This window comes from Plodia interpunctella, chromosome Z (assembly GCF_027563975.2).
Source record: "Plodia interpunctella isolate USDA-ARS_2022_Savannah chromosome Z, ilPloInte3.2, whole genome shotgun sequence".
Classification (NCBI taxonomy): Eukaryota; Metazoa; Arthropoda; class Insecta; order Lepidoptera; family Pyralidae; genus Plodia; species Plodia interpunctella.
The window spans coordinates 10,886,188-10,906,772 of NC_071324.2; the positions used below are offsets into that span (position 1 = coordinate 10,886,188).

Sequence of the window (20,585 nt, forward strand, 5' to 3'; positions counted from 1 at the left end):
ATTATTCAAAGAAAAAAAATAATCTAGACAGACATTTCTAATTTCTATTTTTAATATGCATCTTTTGGATCCATCAACAATCCACCTGTCTTAACAACAAACTTAAAAACATTCCATTTTACGTGTAGTTAATTGAATTTAATCGATGGGACACGTGTACATTATTAATTTAGTTTTCAATGCTCTGCTTTTGATTCACTCAGTAGGTACTTTATAGATTGCGGATCAAACAGGTGCACGTTCATAAAGTGTTATTAAAATTTTATTGCAACGCGGGGCGCCTATGATGATCCATTTTATTGAGAGCGGCTGCATTAATCCAATTTGGAGCTCCAACCAAAATATCTAATGAAAAGTCGGACTTTTCCCTGAGCTCACAGACCACACACCTCAGCTTTAACTGTATCGACTAGGACATCGAGCTGTAATAACACAGTACAAACATTTCAAAACCATTTTTTCACATAGAACAATGCTGGCGTTGGAGGCAAAAAATATGGGCAGAAAATCCCAAATACTTAATAAAGTCCTTGGGATATTCAACTCTCATTCAACCCTCGACAATCTTCCGCGCTAATTGTAGTCTATTGAGGCGTAGCATAGCACCCCCAATACTTAGCCTGTGTACTTAATTAGTTTTAAGTACGTTTTTGATATCAATGAGTGATGTATGATGATCTTAAGTTGAATTTGGTATTTTACGTATATTAACGTTTGGTTATTTATGTAAAATAGATAAATTTGTTTACTTTTGTTACTGAAGAATCGACATATTTATAGGTAATAATGTCATTGAATGGAATGAATACATATATCGGCTGCTCTTTATCTCGGCCGTCATAGCGCAGGGGAGGTCCATTCTGTATCGGAAAAAAGAAAATACAAAGAATCAGCCGAAAAATAATATCGCACTAAAAACATTTTCATGTAAAAATGTTGCCAAGACGAGTCTAGTTTGCTTATACTGTGAAAATGCCGTATAAAGCCAAGGTTCAAAGACTACACGCTCTAAACCTACAAGCCCTAACTTCACAAACTCACTTTAATCAAAATGTACGAAAAGGTGGTCAGATCTCATGTAGAGCCAAGATTCTTGATATATGCGCCCTAACTTTACCAGACCTAACTTCACATACTCTAACATTCTAGTTAAAACGTGTGGCTTGGCCGTTTCGTTACTCTAGAAATAAAATAACGAATGCCTATGAAATCTACGTGACGTTAGCAAAACGATAATAGCTACGATATTCAAACTTTGCATGTTTAATTATTGTACTCATGGTATTATATCTTGAAATTTTTAACTATCTGGCATTATTCAAACCAAAGTTTCAAGGGTTCAAAAATACGGTGAAACGTTTCGAGAAAAGGTACCCTTGCGCTTAGCTTGGCTCGTCTTGGCGGGAGCACGATCGTGCCCCCAGATTTAATCCAAATTAAGTACCGAGCCGAATTAAACTTAAGTAATTATATCCCCACATAATTAATTTTCCGATGGTGTACTTAAAGGATGGTTGTGAAGTCGTTCACATTGCACCTACAAATTCAATAACCTCGTGTGCGTAGGAGCTCTTAATATGGGAGGCGCGCCTCATTATTACCTATTCGATCGAACATAATGTGGAATATTTTATTCAGTAGTAAATTTGATAACAGAAGGGTATAAGACATCACTGAAAACGGACAACCATTAGTTTATTTTTCAGTCGTCGAAAATTTTTGGCTCTGACTGTGAGACTAATGGTAGTTAATAAGCAAATTTGATTGCCATCAGTCTCAAGGTGACACCCGAAATTTCTATATGTCCCCTTCAAATTCATAATGCCGAACATTATTGCAATATATATCAAAGTTATATTATGATCAGATAAACCAAGAAATTAATTTGAATAATTAAAAAGTAACCCCCCCTACGAAATAAACGTAGTTTTATTCATCAATAAGTCTGATCATATTTATTAAAATTTACTTTTCGCTTCAACGAGCATTGAAAACCAAATTAGTCTGCATATCTGCGTCAAGAGGGACTTAATGCCGTAGTATAAATTATTTCATATTTACATTTAACATTTTTACCATATCTCCCCCTCTCATTAAGCGTTCAGTCAGTCAGATATAATTAATTAATATTACGAAAATAACTATTAAGCGCTGCCGATCTGTTTGAATTCTATCGAGCGCAGCGATTTATACTAGATTTCAAATATTTAGGAATAATATTATAACAATAAATTATTGAACATTTACTTTTACAAACTTGATGTTTTAAAGCAGATGTTCTTCTATTATGTTAAGCTATTTTTATATTAAATTAAGGTAGATATAATGGAGAAATACCCTTTTAATTCCTGAATATTTCACATTGTTTCAATTTTAATTTGTTATTATAATATTACTAAATTTAAAAAAAATGGTTAGGATTTATACTTGTTTATTTTATTTATTTATATTTGTTTTTATACTTTTTCTACTCAAGTTTGTTACTTATTCTGTTAATATCTGGAGTGAGAATGAAACTGTAGGCCAAATTACTAAAATCCATGTTCAGTTTTCTCGATAGGATGCACAAACAATCTAACAATCGAAATGTTTTCTCTTATAGCTATAATAAGAGATAAAGGAATTTCCTAAAGGTATTCGTAATTAATATATTTGTAATAGAAGTGGTTTTAAGCCGAACGGCGTAGACGCTCTTACACACTCTTACTATAACATAAAATGCTCAGAGCTCTGTCTGTGTTATTTGAACAAATCGAAAATGTTAGATTATGAAATACGAATAGGTAAAATAATATAGCTAATACGAATTAAATCATCTGGCGTTTTGGATACGTCGTAAACAAGAAAAACAGAACTGGAGGACAATACGTCTATAACATAAATTGAACAGAACCAGCTCAACAGGGTAGCTCATCACCGTCTAGACTCTTGTCTAGAGCATTAATGGGCTATACAGGCACTAGGCGAGTGATTTGTTTTCGGAAAACTTTAGTTATTCAATTTCGTTTTTCAATTCAATTAGACTAATAAGAATATCATACTTGTTCCAAATAAATATATATATATAACCCAAAGCTATGATTTCTTTTTTTCAATATTTGTATGTTCTTATGCAATGTGAAAAAATTTAGAATTAAGTGTAATCCGAAATATGTATTTTAACTTAGTGATAAAGTGATTTTTCGATAAACTTCCCTAGGAAATGTTGCTACGACAAAGACATACATACATAAAGTAGTGGTCAATTAATTAGGAACACTTTTTAGGTATAAAGAAAGTATAAAATCAACGTAGAAATGTTCGTGAAAAAATAAAAATTTAATAATCTTACACATCGTAGGAATTTATTTTCTGTTACTGGCCGCTTGGACGCCTAATTTGTTTAAAGCATTTAGAGCTCGTTCTTTTTTTAAATTGGAAAATAACATTTCTTGGCTTATTCTATTACCAGCTGCCCCGAGACACGGGCTTCACTCCCGTGTGAATTTCGAGATAAAAAGTACCCTGTGTGTTATTTAAGATCAGTCGAAAATATGCTCAGTATGGAAAGTGGAAATTTTATTCTTACGAGTATTACGGTAAAATTAATCTCACGAGTATTACGGTAAAATTTGTTATGTAAGTTGTTGAATCGATATACTGAGTGGTGAGTGAAAATTGGAGTGGTTTAATAAGTCTTGTGTACATAACTAAAGGGTTAAGTTATGTGGAAATATCCACCATGACAATATGGGAAGGAGAGCCCGGATAGTGACGGACTCCTTGTTTTTACCTTTTGATGATGAGTCCCACTGCTGGGCAAACGTCGCACCCTTGTTCCTACTACTTCCTACCTATGACGAACCCCTACTGGCTAAAAACCAATGTTCAACGAGCTCCTGGTATTGGATACAGGACTGTTATAATTACGTCGGTCAGTTAAATCAACACCTTTCTCGTTAGAGACATCTATCAACGTTCTCAACACATGATGCTGTTTAAAAATATTTCATTTCAATTATTAATTCTTATGTAACTTGTAACAAAGAGTGACGCGCACCCCTTTTCGTGCGGCATTTCAATTATTAATTCTTATGTAACTTGTAACAAAGAATGACGCGCACCCCTTTTCGTGCGGCATTGTGCTGATACTCACCAACACACCTCGCTTTCCTAAGATCTACATTGCAGACATTAGTGTCCTGGCCGACGTAATAGGCCAGCACTCGTCGATGCAGTATCATCCAGGTACCCTGCCACTCGCCGGTCACGCCTTCCTGCGACAACAAACGTAAATTTATAACATCGGACATTTTTTTCTTTATCAATCAAACATTATCAATGTAAAGAAAATTTATGGATATTACGATTTATGGGTTAGAAGCTTTACGACTATATCTCATTAAGACTAGGTAGACAAATAGACTGGATCGCGACTAGACTAGATCTTTGTTAGTTAGATCTCAGTTTAACTACAATCGCGATTTGAATAAATCGAAATATCATGAGTCTAACTATCATTATGAAATACAGTCAGGTAGATATTATGTAAGCCTGCTTATTATATACTAGCTTTTGCCCGCGGCTTCGCTCGCGTGAATTTCATAGCCAAATCTCAGTAATTTTTTATCGCGTACTCTGTAATTTTTAATTTTTTCTCTTTAATTTTTTCTCATATTTAGTTAAATTTTCTGTTTCCTGCTGCATTTCTCGTACTGCAAACTTGTCAATCCCGCTTCCTGATATGTAATGTAAAGTAGATATCCCGTACTGTTTGCTATATATTGTGCCATCATGTTTTTTGCAATGTCTCCCGTCCTGTTTCCCACTACGTGTCTCCTTCCCATTTCCCGCTCCTACTCCCACTCCCGCTTTCTGCAATGCGTGCCATCCCATTTTCCATGACGTTTTACGTCCCGGTTTTTTATTAACCACAAACGTAAATGAAACATTTTTTGTATTTACTATTACTGTGATTTATTACAAAAAGTAAGTGCGCCAATTTTCAGCTTTTTATCTTGAAAATTGTATTAAGTCCCATACAATCTTTCACTCCCCTTATGAAGGGGTTGAGGGTTAATTTTCAGAAAAATCTGAAACACCTATTCATTACTTTGTTGTAAACAACCAATATCCAAATTTTCAAGTCACTAACTTCAAGGATGTAGAAATTTCATATTTACAGTTTTTCACCCCTTTCACCCCCTTCGGAATAGAATTTCCAATAATCCTCTCTTAGTGCTCACCTACACTCACCTACATGCCAAATTTCAGCTTTCGGCCCAGCAGTTTCGGGTGTACGTTGTCTGTCAGTCAGTCACTCAGTAACGGAAGAGTTTTATACTGATATATTGATACATACTGCGCCCATTATATTTATATCATATTTTAATCGATAAAAATAAATTGTTTATATTCTGTTTACACCTTTCTACAAAATTTTTAAAGTAAGTCGGCTCCGTGGATTGTTATTTTAATTTTCCTACAGGACCCCCCTCATTTTCCGGGATGAAATGTCTATAAGATGTTAACCTGGGATTCTGAGGCATTTTTTATTCTTAATTCGTTTTTCAATTATCCTACGGGAACCTGACCATTTACCGGGATGATACGTATCGAAGATGTTAACCCGGTATATAAGGTACCTACATACCTAATCGGTCCAATAGATTTCAAGTGATTCGCGTTCAGACAGACAGACAGACAGACAGACAGACAGACAGACAGACAGACAGACAGACAGACAGACAGACAGACAGACAGACAGACAGACAGACAGACAGACAGACAGACAGACAGACAGACAGACAGACAGACAGACAGACAGACAGACAAAAATTTCCAAAACTATATTTTCGTTCATTCCATGAAGAATTTAAAAAATATATCCAATGTACAAATTTAGCCTTTCTTCAATTTTATTATATGTATTGATTTAAGTATTAGTCTTGGACTAGGTGATTAAAAGGATATTATGCTTTTTGAGTTCGCAGTTTTAATTATGCAATTTGAGGGAAAATAATTTTAAAAATAAATAAATAATCACTTACCTTTAAAATTACCTTTTCAGTATTTAATCTCACACTGGCTATCTTATAAGTCACTTGGATTAATATAGACCACGGCACAAAGAGGCACCGATAGTTTGGGATTGCCAACTAATCAATGGGATGTATTAATTATTTGTATCATGTCAACCATTACATTAAGAAAATGGGAAGAATCGAGAAACAATACTTGCGAGATAAACATCCGCCTTCGACTGGCTTTGAAAATTTTCCTGTTGCTCCGGATGATTGAACAGCCTCATTGGTAACTACCCCTGGTGGTGTTTACAAATCGGGAATGTCTTTTAGGAGCGGTTCCGCCCGTGACCTCGATGGCTTATCTCCCCAACATATGAAAGATCTTGTGGGGGGAGGCGTCAGTGTTGCTGGGGATGTCCTTCTGAAGGACCTTACTGCTTTGGTGAAACTCTGCTCGCTGGACGTGTTACATTTGAGGTATGTGATGTATTGTACGGGGCTAATTTATGTGAACTTAAAAAAAAGGATGGTGGCATTAGACCAATTGCAGTTGGAACAATTTACCGTCGTTTAACATAAAAAATATATTGTCAAGAAATTGAATACACCCTCAGTAACTATTTCCAACCTATTCAATTCGGATTTGGTTCTAAGGGTGGATATGAAGCGGCTGTTCATGCGCTCCGTACATTTTTGAACCAGCAGGAAGGTGAAGTTCTTTTGAAGGTGGACATAAAGAACGCCTTCAATTCGGCTGATAGGGCCGTACTGCTCACACAGGTAAAAAAAAATCCTTTCCTTTATAAGTATATTTGGCAAACAGTCTAAATTATAAATTAGGGTTTAGAGAAAATCTCCTTCTTGTGTAGGCTGCCAGCAAGGCAATCCTTTAGGATAAACTCATGATGTATTAGAAAACTTCAAAATTATAAAAGAAGATTTCAAAAATATCGGCTTCGATTTTAATTTCTAAAAATGTGTTTTTTTGCAGAATCTTTTTCAAAATGTATAAAGAGTAAGATTAAAATTTTTGACTTTGCCTTAGAACGTCTATCCAAAATTCACAATCACTTTGCTTTCGATATTTTACGATGCTGTCTTTTCGTTCCAAATTGTAAGTATATGTAAATAATTCTAATGCTTTTTTTATAATTTGTTTTTGTTAGTTTTATTTTTTTTCTTCTAGTTGTTTTAGTTGTAGTATAATGTAAAAAAAATATTATATTAAAATTATTATGTACATAAATAAAAATGTAATGTAAGAATAAAAAACAAATAAATCATTCTACCTTGTCTATGACTATGAGGCAGTGTTGGAAACAATAAAGTAAAGCAACATTTTAGTTTAGTTTACTTTATTGTCTATGGCTCATTTGTTATTGTTTGTTACCGCTCTCTCTGTGCCTCCATCTTGGAGGAAATAAACGTACTTTCAACGCCTCCAGACCTGTTATTTACTAGCCCTACAATACTACAGTTCTCCCCTAATATTTTCATTTATAAAAAGGCAGTAAGAAATTTGCAATCAACCATGGGTGACGCAATAATTGAAGCTGACTCGCTATTTCTAGTTGTCTCGCCTTTGTTATCTACCACATTTTAGCGTGTAATAGAACTTGCAACATTAACCTTAGGACTGCAGCTGAGAGGCAAACGATATTGAATTAATCTACCCCATAGAATTTGGCTTGGAATACCTTAACGCTTAATTATAGCAAAGAATATATTCCAGGTAGATCTTCGAGATTAAGGGTTCAACATTTTTGATTTATCGCCATTTAATAGGCGACATACTGAATGTAAGTATATACAACCGATACAGTTTAATATTCAAAATGCATTTCAAATTGAATACTTCATCTCCATCATTTGATATAATCACTATCTGTCCGCCACATTATCAATGTGGAAACAAAGGTTAAATGTTTGATACGAGAATGTTCTCTAATACAATCCCTAATAGGTATGTAAGTTCTATTCCCCAACATAATCATGTAATTTAAGAGCGAGGCTCTTGTCGGTGGAGTTTCTTCCATTGTACTCTGTCTTCTTTTATTGATACGACCCAACACCCACGTTTTCTTTAATTTGTCCAATTTAACTATCTTTTGGTCTTTCTCGGTCCCATACTTCCTTCCACCACCTTTCCTTCAATAATATATATGAAGAAGGCATCTATCATTGCTTCTGTTCCTATTAATTTGTAATTTCAATTTATTTTTGAGTGTCACAAATAATTTCGTATTAAAAGCGTAATAAACAACATATTACAGTAATGACAAATATTCGATTTGAGCGCTGAAACTACGTAGAATTAGATCCATCGCCAAATTAAAACGCACTGCACACGCCGGAATAACTTCAAAAGGCAGTCCGATTGCAGCTTCTATCGGTCAAAACATAGGCAGTAGTCAAAGCTAAATTCCAGTCATCAAATATTGCTAATAGCAAATTTTGGGAATGGTTTTGACTCGCGAGACCCTTTTATTTTAATTAATATGGCAGCGAATAAGCTTTAGCTAAATATATGTCCATATATCCCCCTAGCAACGACACCCGACACCCAAACCACCACAATTCGGATGAAACATTCAAGCTCAGTAAACAAGTTGTAAACCATAATGGCTCCTCCAAACTACCGGCGAACTCGCTCGATGCTGACGCCAATGAATTTACATCGCGCAGTTTGTACGGGAGTTTTTTTACCGTAATGAACAACCAGCAATGTAGGTCGGAACCGCCATTGTTTGACTTGTCATCATGATAATCATTTTGGAAAGAACCTTATTTAATGTTGTAAAAAAAATAATATTTGAATGAATTTAATTTGAATTTTCTTGCTACTTGCCTTACAGAGCTGATGAAGCACCCAGGATCTTGAGAGCCGATCCTGAGTGCTCCACGAGGGACCTCCTCAACTGCACATGATTTGATGTTCTTGCCTCGTGTTGAATGCAGTGAGATATATCTTTGACGACAATAAATGATTATTCAAACTTATTGAAGTGAGACACGTGAAAATTATGATTTACTTTAGCGATTGTTTATTAATATTTCGAACATTAAATAGAATATTCTCACTTAGAAACAGTTTTCTAAACGTGGTTTGGAATGAAGCTGAAGGGCAAAAATCCTATGCTTCCCACGGCTTCATAATTCTCTCTAGCCCCTCTCTTTATTTTCGTATACTTGAGGGAACTCAACTGAATATAATACCTTTGTCTGCAAGCGACCACGCAAATCTAATAGGACAAATATCGCGCCCGACCCATTGATTCTCACCAGGTATTGCGATACAAACGTACCTATTATCATATTGAAACATAATTACAAAATGAGATTCGGCTACAGTCCAGTCGACGACGAAATATTCTATCTTGCAATCCTACAATGGTTCATACGTGCATATTTGACGATATATAGATATGAATAGGTGTGACGGAAGTACTGCCATGTCATAACACTGTACAGTCAACAGCACATCAACCTATCCAAAATCATCGCAAACTCGTCTCTATTAGCGCGCTACAAAGATTCATTCAGGGTAACTCGATGTGCAGTTGACTGTACCCAACCGGAATTGACAGACTCTGATCATAACATTAAATGTTACATATAAGAAGATAGTAAAATCACACCCAGCCACGGCAAATTTCCGTACTCAGCCCGCGCGGAATTGTACTTTGTCATCATCATCATGAAGTTTGGAGGTCAGCAAACCCTCTTGCCTTTGGGCCGCTATTTTCAGTAATTGATTTGTACTTTATAACCAATTAATTCAACTAATCAACTAACTAACCAACATAACTGCAATTTGTCCTCAACAACTAACTAAACAAGCACGACAAGATATAATCACAGAAAAACTAGATCGAAACAACACAATATATCAATTAATTAAAAATCACAGTTACGTCAATAAAATATAATCGTTGTTGCGCCTATTTCCGCTATTCAAGCACAATATTGTCAATGTATGTATAAGTACCTATGCATAGATACGGGCGAGCCTTATAACTGCATGTTTGTAGAAATCAAAGTCAGTTCGCAATAAACAGTGGCAAGGAAAGACGTGTATTTTAATAATTCCCAACCCCGGAACTAAGCAGACGAAAGTAAACCTTACGACGCGTACATTTGGTCGACATCGAGCCGGACTCCAGAAGATTTACCTGCGACGACCCAAGATAAGCGAACAAAGACGGACGGCATTCCTCATTAAGAAATATTATAAAGGAGCTAACACATTGGACTTTACAATTATTTTGAAGTTAAGTGACAACTTTATTAATTTTTCAAGATGAGTCTTTCAAGTGAAGAATTGTTAAGTTTATTAGAAGAAAAGGCTAATGTGATAAAGAAAGCACAGATAAATATGAAGAAATGCCCCCAACAGCGTCGGACTAAGGGATACATTGAAGCGCGACTAAAATCCATTGAAGAAGACTGGCAATCGTTCAAATCATATCATCAAGCACTAATTAAAGCTGTACCGAAGGAAAATCGTGAAAGTATTCCATATTTTTCCAAAGAACAATATTACTTAGCGGAAGAATTATACCTATGTACTATTGGTGACTTGAAAGATACAATGATGACGTTTATACAATCGAAGGAAACCCACTTATCTGATCAAGCTACAGTCCCACAAGTAAAGCTCCCCTGGATTAAACTTCCGACTTTTGCTGGTCAATATGAAGAATGGCCAACCTTCAATGATTTGTTCACATCGCTGATACATCAAAACACCGCTTTAACAAAAGTTCAAAAGCTGCACTATTTAAAGACGAGCATAGCTGGAGAAGCCGAAGCACTGCTGAAACACATAACCGTTACCGAAAACAACTATGAACAGGCATGGGAAATTCTGAAACAACGGTATGGAAACAAACGCCTTATTATCAACTCTCTTTTGAAAAGATTATTTAATTTAAAGAAACTTACCACTCCGATGGCAGCCCAGATTAAAAACTTGGTAGACACAACTACTGAATGTCTCAATAGTCTTGGCAACCTGCAAGTATCTACAGAATCGTGGGATCCGATTATCATCTACATGGTTACACAGAAACTAGATCTAGAAACACGTAAACTTTGGGAAGATCATATCTACAAACCAGATTCTGAAAGGCTACCTACCTGGCAAGAGTTAAAGAACTTCTTAGAAGCTAAATTTCGTACCTTGGAGTTGATTACATCATCATTAGCGCCTGCAATAAAAGAGAGTAAACCTGTAAAAGAAAAAGCATTCCATGTATCCGCACCTGCACCAGCTAAAACCTGTGTAGTATGTAACGAAGACCATAAGCTTTGCCATTGCAAAGAATTTACCTCACTCAGCACTGAAGATAGAAGCAAGATAGCAAAAGAAAAGAACTTATGTTTCAACTGTTTGGTTCCGGGCCATTCTGCTAGGAGATGTCGATTAAGAGTGTTATGTAAAGAATGTAGAAGACGCCACCACACGTTACTCCATCAAGTTTCTCAGCAGAATCCTGTAATAGAAGAAAGCGAACCCATTGAAGTGAAAACTATAATATCTTCACATATGACAAAGATAAAGTCCACAACATTACTAGCGACAGCATTGATACCTGTAAGAGATGGTGGAAACCGAACGATCACGTTGCGCGCCTTAATAGATCAAGGATCCCAAGCAAGTTTTATTTCGGAAAGGGCGACACAACTACTTAGATTAAAGAAGACAACAGCGCGAGGAACTATAACTGGGGTAGGAACCACCCAAGCAGAAGTTCAACATGAGGTACAATTTCAACTTCTGTCAAGATACGATGACAAATTCCTACTTCCCGTGAAGGCATATGTCTTGCCTACACGCTTAACTTCGAAGCTACCAAACAAATCGTTCGGATACCAATCACACGCCTGGCCTCATTTAGCTAACCTCACTCTGGCAGATCCAAGTTTCAACCAACCAGGGAGGATAGATTTACTGTTAGGCGTAGGAGTGTATGCTCAAATCTTAAGAAACAATTTTATCAAGGGACCTCCAGACACCCCCTGTGCTCAAGAAACAAGTCTCGGGTGGATTCTCTTCGGACAAATTCGCAGCTACACTTCAGAAGAAGCAATGACAGTTATGCACCATCAAATAGACGAAGACGAGATATTATGTAAGTTGTGGGAAATAGATAGCAATGATAGTAAGAAACTAACTAAAGAAGAAGCATTATGTGAGAAAATATATGAAGAGACTTATCAAAGAAACAACGATGGAAGATATGTAGTAAAGTTACCCTTGAAGACAGAACCTCCAAGAACAATAAATGGAAATACAAAAGAAATAGCAAGAAAGAGACTACAGCAAATGGAAAGGCGCTTAGAGAAGAATGGTGAACAAAGAAAGGCATACAACGAAGTTATCGAAGAATATATCACGTTAAAGCATATGGAAGAAGTACCTGAGGATGAAATAGAGAAGCCTTCAGTTTACCTGCCTCATCACGCTGTAATTAAAGACTCCAGTGAGACAACAAAAGTAAGAATTGTTTTCAATGCGTCATCGCAAGACTCCAACGCAGTCACTTTAAATGATGATTTGATGGTTGGACCTCAACTTCAAGAAGACATGAGATCGTTAGTTATGAGATTTCGAATGAAAAAGGTTGCATACATTGCAGATGTACAGAAGATGTATCGCCAAGTGCTTGTTACGCCAGAAGATGCTGAATACCAAAGAATATTATGGCGAAGCGATGTAAAATCTCCAGTTAAAGCCTATCGACTACTTACGGTAACCTTTGGAACTGCATCTGCCCCTTACCTAGCAGTTAGAACGCTTCAGCAAATAGCCAAAGATGAAGGCGACGCATACCCAGAAGCAGCTAAAGCTATCAAGTCGGATTTTTGGATGGACGACTTGATGTCCGGACAAGATTCTGTCGAAAAGGCAATAGAAGTGGCCCGTGATATTTCAAATATACTTAGAAAGGGAGGCTTTATACTGCAAAAGTGGTCGTCCAACAGCATGGATGTGTTGAAAGAGTTCAATCCTAAAGATATAAGTACAAAGGTGACAGTTGATTTACATGGCGGGATCGTCCGTGCTCTAGGTCTGTCCTGGAATCTCCATGAGGACAAGCTGAAATATAATAGCAACTTACCTCCACAATCTGAAAGAACCACTAAACGGAGCATACTCGCCGAAATACATTACATCTTCGATCCTCTTGGCTGGTTGGCACCTGCGTTGCTTCCTGCAAAATTACTGCTGCAAAGATTATGGTTGGAACGTGTTACCTGGGATGAAGCTTTGTCACCTGAAATACAAGGAAAATGGTTAGAAATTAGACACAGCTTAGAAAATTTACAAAGAATTGAGATAAAAAGATGGATACACACAACAAATGAAAACTTACCTGACGTATCGGTACATGGCTTCTGCGATGCCTCCATGAAAGCTTATGGGGCCGTGGCATATCTTAGAGTAAAGACTGAAGAAGGGCAAATCCAAACAGAATTAATAGCCGCAAGAACTCGTGTTGCTCCTCTCAAACCGCTCTCACTCCCCAGGTTGGAATTGTGCGGAGCTGTCTTGCTATCCAAGCTTCTAAAACATATTAGTGAAGCCATGCGCATACCTATCGGACGTATCTACGCTTGGACAGACTCCACGATTGTCTTGTCCTGGCTGCGCGGAGATCCCGGAAGATGGCAAACTTTTGTAAGAAATCGAGTGGTGACTATTTTGGATAATATTGGAACTAAATGGTTTCACGTCCAATCCCAAGATAACCCTGCAGACCTAGCCTCAAGAGGAATGGTTTTGACAGAATTAGAGGAGAATGAGCTTTGGTGGGAAGGACCAGTGTGGTTAAAGAAAGAAGAAATAGATATGCGTCAAGTTGAAGATGGAGATGTAGACCTGGAAAAGAAAAAACAGATTAATGTAAACACGAAAATTATTGAACAAGAAAATGAAGAAAAGACAATACTTACCCAATTCGAAGAGTTTGAAGATTTGACGGAACTGATCAAGTCCATTAACTATTGCAAAAGATTTCTGAGATTTAAAAAATATGAAAATGAGTCACAAAGCAATATTATTACACCGGAAGAATTAAGCACAAGTTTAGAAGATTGTGTTAGAATAGTACAAGATAAAGAGTTCAGAAACGAGATTAATTATTTGAAGCAAGGGAAAGCTATAGAAAGAAGAAGTAAGATTAAAAATTTAAACCCTTTCCTTGATGACAGGAATATCCTAAGAGTAGGAGGTAGATTACGACATGCTGATATACCTGAAAACAGAAAACATCCGATGATAATGAGTAGAGCGAACCCTTTAGCTAAACTAATAGTGTTAGATGCTCATAAAAGAACATTACACGGAGGAATACAACTTACCATGAATTACATAAGATCGCGTTTCTGGATCACCCGACTTAAGACTTTGGTATCAACGACTATCCAGAAGTGTTTTATATGTGCAAAACAAAGAGCCACAATTCGTGGCCAAATGATGGGAGATTTACCTAAACAAAAAGTGTCGCCTGCACGTCCTTTTTATAACTCCGGTGTAGATTTCGCTGGACCTCTTCAAATATTACGTTCCAAAGGCAGAGGCAGTAGATGTGAAAAAGGCTACATCTGCATTTTCATATGTATGTCAACGAAGGCAGTTCATCTCGAGCTGGTCGGAGATTTAACTACAGACTCCTTTTTAGGGGCCTTTAAACGTTTTGTGGCGAGAAGAGGTAGATGTGGACATATCTGGAGTGATAGGGGTACAAATTTCGTTGGCGCGGGCAAACGGCTGCAAGAGATGTGGAACGAGAGCAAGCTTGAGATGCCAGAGAATCTTATAACTTTATTAGCGGACGATGGAACAAAGTGGCATTACAACCCTCCATTAAGTCCAAATTTTGGCGGGTTATGGGAGGCGGGGGTGAAGTCTATAAAACACCATTTAAGAAGAATCTTGAACATGAACTTAACCTTTGAAGAAATGACTACCACCCTATGTCAAATTGAAGCATGCCTAAATTCTAGGCCATTATGTCCCATCGACGACTCAGATGCAGAAAATTTGGATGTACTTACCCCTGGACATTTCCTCGTAGGAGAAGCTCCCATGAACGTGCCTGACCCAGATTTGAAGGATGTCAATTGGAATCGTTTATCGAGATGGCAACACTCACAAAGATTGGTGCAAAACTTTTGGCGTAAATGGCAGACTGAGTATTTGTCACGGTTGCAACAAAGGCCCAAGTGGTTTAAGCAAAACAAGGAATTTCAAGTTGGCGACATCGTTGTGCTAAAAGAAGAAAATCTTCCACCTTGTAAATGGGTACTGGGTCGTATCACGGATAAACATCCAGGAGAAGACAATATATGTCGCGTATATAGTATTAGAACGGGCGGTAAAATAATCAAACGTTCAGTGTCAAAAATATGTGAACTTCCTATAAATGAATAAAAAAAAGTGTTAAGTGTCAAAGAGTGCAGAGTGTCAAAGTGGAAGTGTCATACTGTAAAACATTTAATTTTGTTCAAAAGGTTAAATTTCTAAGAACTCAGACTTGTATTTGAAAAAATCTGGTATTGTGTAAGTGTGATAGCTCCTTAATGTTGTTTACTTGTTCGAGGCACATTTTTTCTATAAGTAGTTTTGCATAGGCCTTTAGTTTCCTATGAAATGGTTGATGTATTATTTCATATTGATGGTAGTTTAATAATAAAATGTTAGTTAACGATGCGAGTGAGATTTTTGTTGGAAATTTAATGCATACAATTTGTGGTTTTATTTTACTCGTATTTCTGTATGATTTTAGTTTATATTAAGCAAGTTAAGATAATTTCATGTTATGTATAGATGAGATATAAGAATAAGGCTTGTCATTCGGAACTGTAATTAAAAACTTCGTTTTTAGGGGGGCGGCATGTTGCGCCTATTTCCGCTATTCAAGCACAATATTGTCAATGTATGTATAAGTACCTATGCATAGATACGGGCGAGCCTTATAACTGCATGTTTGTAGAAATCAAAGTCAGTTCGCAATAAACAGTGGCAAGGAAAGACGTGTATTTTAATAATTCCCAACCCCGGAACTAAGCAGACGAAAGTAAACCTTACGACGCGTACAATCGTATTGTCGGTAATAGTTGACCTTAGATATCCAGTTTATATTCCGTCTTCAATGTAAATCGGAGTAGTTCGAGACTTGTGTTATGAGATACTAACTAAACGATACTATATAACAGATGCATATGTTTAGAGATCCTATTAACTCAAACAGGAATATTGAAAAATATAATAAACCTTAAACTAAATTTGTGGCAAAGGAAAAGGTATAGGGAACAATAAGAATAGCATGATGATATTTTTTGATGTATATCTAACCCAATATTCTCAGGTAATCGATCAACTAAAATTTATTACAAGATGTACACAAATACTGTAAATTTATTTTCATCAATTCTATAAAAATGGCACAGAACAAGAATTTGATACATTTTTGAAACACCCGATTGTAACTTCAATACAAGAAACAAAGTACAACAAACCGCGCCAAGTAAGTACGGATCCAAATCCCACATTACAATAGAAATAACGGGCGTAAATAGTTTCTAAATCATACACAAGTCGGGGAAGGTAGGTAAGTAGACTGAGCGCGCTGTAAATGTAACTGAATACTCTCTCCGCGCACTGGGACAAATAATCGCTCGATTTTCTCCTTGGAGACAAAACCGACAGTCTTGTTTGTGAACAAAACAACAAAAAACAAAGAAAATAATTCATAAATATTGAATTCGTCCTTATTTCCTGCTGATATGCATATAAAAGGTTTTTTTTACATAAAATCTGACCTATGATTATACCCTGATACATTACACAACGTCGATAAAATCAATCGGTTTCTTTTAAGCGGCCTCACTATCCGAAACTGTTCTCTAAACACCGATTCGCAAATAGAATGTTCGTCGACATTATCATTATAATATTTTCCCACTATTTTCCCACTTCGCCGACAAGCCTTTCGTTATAATCAATGTTTCACCGACACTCTTCTAACAACGCCTTCAACCGAAAGTGTGAAAATCGCATTCATCAGCACAGTCAACGCCAAAAATAAAAATGTAATTCATACGTACCATGATAATAAAATTATTTACTTTAACCAATGCCGAATTTTCATACTTGAAAGATCCTAAATATTCAAAATTACATTTACAGACGAAAATTCCCTCATACTGATATATTTATTACCTGAAAAACAAACCTTGAAATTAAAAGAAATAGATAAAGTAATTTTCATGTGAGCTTCTTTTTGTCCCAAACCCAATTTACCAAAACAACATTACATTTAGATAACAAATTATATACCATCCACTGAACAGTCAACAGCAGAATAGGGGCGAGTTTGCAATAATTTGTGGTAGATTGATGAGCTGTTGACTGTACCATCCCACAATGAAATGAAATAGTATGAATTGAAGAGAAGAGGTAATAAGATTTTAACGTGTTATACCACCTGAACAGGCTTGAGAAGACTTACATGAGGTTATTTTATAAGACTCTACGATAGTGTATTGTAGTTGAGTATTTTTGCGCCGTGTAGACTTAGCCCTGACGCAAGTGTGACTAGATGTAACTATTTAAAAAAGATTGTGGAAGAAGGAAAAATATACATAAGACCTGTTTGTAGGTTTAGCATGAGATTACGCAGTTTTCGTATCTTAATCATGTCAAGATAATCACGTCATCTAAGCCTATTGATAGATAATGCATTCAAGTATGCAATATAATACGTTATCAAGCATAGTTTATTAAATTTAATATTTATGTGTATTTTGGTACCTGAGTACACACTTATCGTTGAAAATGCAATACGAACCTCCAAAGATTGTGATGCTTTAATTAAATCATTTTCGATAACACACTTAAGTTTCGACGAAACCCTAACTCGTCAAAATAAAAGTGACAATACTCGTGAAGATCCGTTGCGTGATTAGAGTAAGATAATAAACAGACATTCTGATACAAACATATTTTAATTGTACACTGAATTAAAACAAATGTCTCATTCAATACATTGATTGAGGGCCATTGTTCAATAAGTTCATTATTAAAGATAGGCACACAGCTATCAATTCCATTCCTCTATTCAACTAATCTACTAAAACAATTTAATCGATAGGGTATTTGACATAGTTGCTTGAAAAATTCTTTGTTTTTCCGCCACTACAGCGTTTGTTTGATTTTGTTCACATTGAGAGTGCCAATGATCTAGGGATACCGACGACTTTGCGAAGTGGAGACGAAAACGTAGAAAAATTGACCCTTGGCTCCAACGCTCAATCGCTTCGGAAGAAACCGGAAAACTGCTCAGATGAGAGAGATAGACGTTTTTCAAATCAATCATGAGGTTTCTGAACATTACAAGTTGTTGTTTTATCATGATGATTTAAACAGGACAGATAATGAAAAATATTTTCCTACGAGTACATTATTTTCACTCGAGAAAGTTTACAATAAATGTAAAATTATGTAGAATCAATCAACAAACTGGTTAATATTTAGGGCTTCAGTTAATAAAGTCCAACAGGCCACAGAGCACGGGTGGGAGGGGCAACAGGGTCCCACGCCGTACCTCCTCCGCGGCCCGGGACCGGCACCGAATGCACTTCGGTATTCTGTAATGACGTTTAGACATCTGGTTGAATGGCGAATTCACGCTCGCATAATAAAACTGAGAATGAATTAATAATTCGCATCGATGCTGAGCAGTTGCAAACGTGAAAACAGACGATCCGTATCAAGTGGGAAAGTAGTAACAGTGAATATCCGCCACTGTTTGATATGCATATAGTTAAAGGCATTCCGCTTTCACAGAGAAACTCACGCGGTCGAAGCCGCGGGCAAAAGCTAGTACGATTACATAATATCGCATACCAAATGACATCTTTTGGTGCTAAACAAATTATAAAAGGACTATTAATGTCAACTTTTAAGGTACAAGACCAAGTGTACATCACCTTATTGGATCGATACGACCTAAAGATTGGCCAAAATTTCTGCAAATGTATTTTATATCCAATTATAATTAACAGGCTATCATACGAAGTCAAAACTTTCCTCAACTAAACATCAACCATACTCCATTCTACAAGGCCAAAATAACGATTATAAAATTAAAATTAATCTGGTTGACATCCCGAATAACATTCTGGGAGATTTAAACTGTGAAAGATGAAGTTGCAGTAATTTTAGTTGATCAGGAATGCGATAGACGAGACCTTGTATTACGAAGAGAGCTTACGATGCCCTGCAATATCCCTTAATATGTTGCCATGGCGACGACGGATACAATTTCAATCTGCATCAAGTTAATCCCACTACCACTAGGAGAATAAATTAAAATATATATATATCGGCCCAAGACTTTTATCACATACAAATAAAATGAAATTATTTTAGTTTTCTGGAAAAATCTGATGGTTGTTCAATATGTATGAAAATAGCAACAGAAAGGTTAGTTTTATATACTTACGCAACGACTAGGCACGTTTGCGTACGTGCTGAAGATGATACGTGGGAAATGCTATGCAATAAAATAGTAATAGAATTATGGTGTGATGAGTTACTTATCTTGCTTCGTCGAAGGACCGCGTTACACACACGAACGTACTCAAGATGCGTTATGTAATGTAATAATATGTTAGAGTGATGTTTACACCGATCTAAATGCATCACGTATGAGAACAGCGCTGGGTCTTGCTCGGCTTTTATTATGTCAATGATGAAATGATCACCAATGCTGAAATTTTAAAAAGCTACCAAGACATTTCAATATCAAATGTCACATGAAAAAAATATGAAATCCACACAAAAATCAACTCAAAAGTTTTTGCCAATCTATAAGCCAATTAATTTCATAAAACCGGGTGGTTTTAAAACCACCTATATGAATGCCAGCCACCTATCCGCCTCCACAACTCCATCACCGATCAGTTTTAGTCAATAAAATAATTGACAAACACATATAATTCAAATGCTATATTACAAATCCTCACATTTCATCGCGCCATTGTGTTTCTCAAGCCTTTTGAGAGCGTAAAACATGACCTTTTTAAAGCTCTAGACTAAATTTAAAAAAACATAGAGGTACTTAATGCCGGATGCAAGGTTAAAAAATTGTAAAAAAAATATGCTTAAAATAGATATATTTAAAATCATTATGATAATTAATTGACTGTAACAATGCACTTCGAATATTATATGAAGATTTAAAGTTGGTTGGAAAGTACATTTAAAAATTATAATAATACAGCCAATCTTATAAAACTAAAAATTTGTAACAACTTTTATAATAAATTCATCGCCATAAACGCAATACTGCAAGGTTGCTCTCGAACAAACATTGGTTTTCTTCCAAATATTTAGTTAGTTTTTATTTTTGACATATCTCTGAAATCTTTGTCATTGTCACAGTAATTTTTCACCGGTGTTTCTATTAATATAAAGGGTCTTCGAATAGTCATTAAAACAAAAATATGACGGGTGTGACAAACATATATGTTAATTAAAACAGTTTAATTCAAATTCATAATTCACTG

General features: G+C 36.1%; 1 protein-coding gene across 1 annotated transcript in view; it reads right to left on the reverse strand.

Annotated features, from left to right (window-relative positions):
* Positions 1-20,585, reverse strand: part of RhoGAP15B (Rho GTPase activating protein at 15B) — a 42,592-nt gene that overhangs the window by 10,907 nt on the left and 11,100 nt on the right. The window contains exon 3 of the mRNA XM_053767689.2: positions 4,136-4,256. Coding sequence (XP_053623664.1) covers positions 4,136-4,256 — 121 coding nt within the window. The remainder of the gene's footprint in view (positions 1-4,135; positions 4,257-20,585) is intronic.